The sequence below is a fragment of the Sinocyclocheilus rhinocerous genome, unplaced genomic scaffold, assembly GCF_001515625.1.
Source record: "Sinocyclocheilus rhinocerous isolate Xijiao unplaced genomic scaffold, SAMN03320098_v1.1 scaffold1152, whole genome shotgun sequence".
Lineage (NCBI taxonomy): Eukaryota > Metazoa > Chordata > Actinopteri > Cypriniformes > Cyprinidae > Sinocyclocheilus > Sinocyclocheilus rhinocerous.
This window is the reverse complement of record NW_015625590.1, coordinates 1,373,751-1,375,648: the sequence shown is the minus strand read 5'-3', so window position 1 is coordinate 1,375,648 and position 1,898 is coordinate 1,373,751. Positions and strand designations below refer to the sequence as shown.

General features: G+C 38.5%; 1 protein-coding gene across 1 annotated transcript in view; it reads right to left on the bottom strand.

The window, feature by feature from the left end:
- Window positions 1-1,898, bottom strand: part of wscd1a (WSC domain containing 1a) — a 32,140-nt gene that overhangs the window by 12,056 nt on the left and 18,186 nt on the right. Inside the window, exon 4 of the mRNA XM_016573677.1 lies at window positions 615-799. Within this exon, the coding sequence (XP_016429163.1) occupies window positions 615-799 (185 nt within the window). The remainder of the gene's footprint in view (window positions 1-614; window positions 800-1,898) is intronic.

Below are 1,898 nucleotides of genomic sequence, written 5' to 3'. Positions count from 1 at the left end.
TTTTTTAACATTTTAGCAATTTAAAAATATTAAAAAAGGATTTTTTACGCGGCACCCCGGTTGGGAAACACTGTTTTAAATAATGCCGCGAGTGGGGCTTGAGGATGTGACGTCGCCTGCGTCTGCGCAGTGTGACCTGATGCAGACACAGGAAACAGAAATACTGCAAAATAATAATAATAATAACGCGAGTAAACGAGACGAAATAACGTTATAACATTTCGTTTCGTCTCGTTTTGGTCAACGAAAATGAAGAGACATTTTAGCATAGTTTTTATTTTGTAAACCACATTTAGTCTCGTTTTTATTCGTCAACGATATTGCATTATACATTTAATTATAGTCATCGTCACATGACCAGCATTTTCGTCTCGTCTCGTCTCGTCTCATCTCGTTTTCGTCACGTAATAAAGTTTCGTTGACGACGATATTTAGTCGTAATTTTCGTTGACGAAAGCAACACTACTTACATATGCACTTTTGCATGTTTGTCTGACTAATATTTGTTCTCTTTCAGAATGCTGTTTTGTGTGCTTCCCAATGCACTGCTAACGCCATGCATGACGGTGAGAAGTTCTGCCCTGTGAAAATGTAAACTTATTTCAAGCACTCACATCTCCGCTGGCCAGGAAGAACCTCCTCCACCTTGTAAACGGACAGACGGGACACACCTCCACAGATGGCGCCCTTCTCACCTTTGCAGTCCAAGTTACACTCCTCCTCTTTCATCCGAGCGCTTGTGATGCGGTTGCCACAGTAACACTCGGACCCATATTCAAGGCCAGCGAACTGGTACCCACTGTATAAAACAAAACATTTAAAATCTAATTATACATAGAAAATACTGGCCAGCGTGGATAAATAACAATAATATTTATAGCTCAAATCTCTAATTTCTTAATACAAAACAATATTAAATTTGTCATAATAAAATAAATGTTTATGTTTTACTTATGTTTTCAAATGATCTAATATAGGTCTAATATAATAACTGATTTTTGAACTGTATTTAAAGGAGTGCAATTCCTATGTTGATTTTTCCTGAAAAGAGACTGTTGTTCTATCAAAACATCCTTGTTTCAGCATCCCAACCACCTTTGCACAGCAACACTGACTCGACCAAATGCATCAGCTGGGGGCGAGACAATCTGTTTGAACAGCCAATGGTAAACAGGGTAAGTGTTTGGGAGACCTTTTAGAAATCAACCAATGTTTTGGCGACATTAAAGCTCCGCTGCCAGACTATGAAAACATTTGTTTAGAACTTTTTTGGAAGGTTTTTGCTTGTAAACTGTGCTTGATCTGTGCATATTTCTCTCCCGATTCAGACAAGATGACTTTTTCTCTGTAGAAATCAATATTATGTATAGAGGACTTGTATTTTAGCCACAAGCCACGGTTTGAAGTTAAAAATATCTTAATAAATTTATTACAAACATGCAGCTTTTCATTTCATAAGATGTCAATTGATGGACTGGAGTCGTGTGGATTATTGTGGTGCTTTTATCAGCTGTTTGGACTCTCATTCAGACGGCACCCATTCACTGCAGAGGATCCATTGGTAAGCAAGTAATATACTGTTAAATTTCTCCAAATATGTTCCAATGAAAAATAAACTAATTTATATCTTGGATGGCCTAAGGGTGAGCACATTTTCAGCACATTTTCTTTCTTGGGAGAACTGCATGTCAGTGCATTCTTTGATTCTCCAAGAAAAGCTCTTACACTTTGTAACTCACACTAAATCCCTTTAAAAAAGATCAGACCCAGTAGGGATTCTACTAAAGTCCACCAGCATCTCTCCGGGTCTACTAAAGTCCACCAGCATCTCTCCGTCCATCCCTGGGTGTGAGCAGGGGCGGATTTAGTGAATTGGGATTCCCAGGCAAAATATAGGA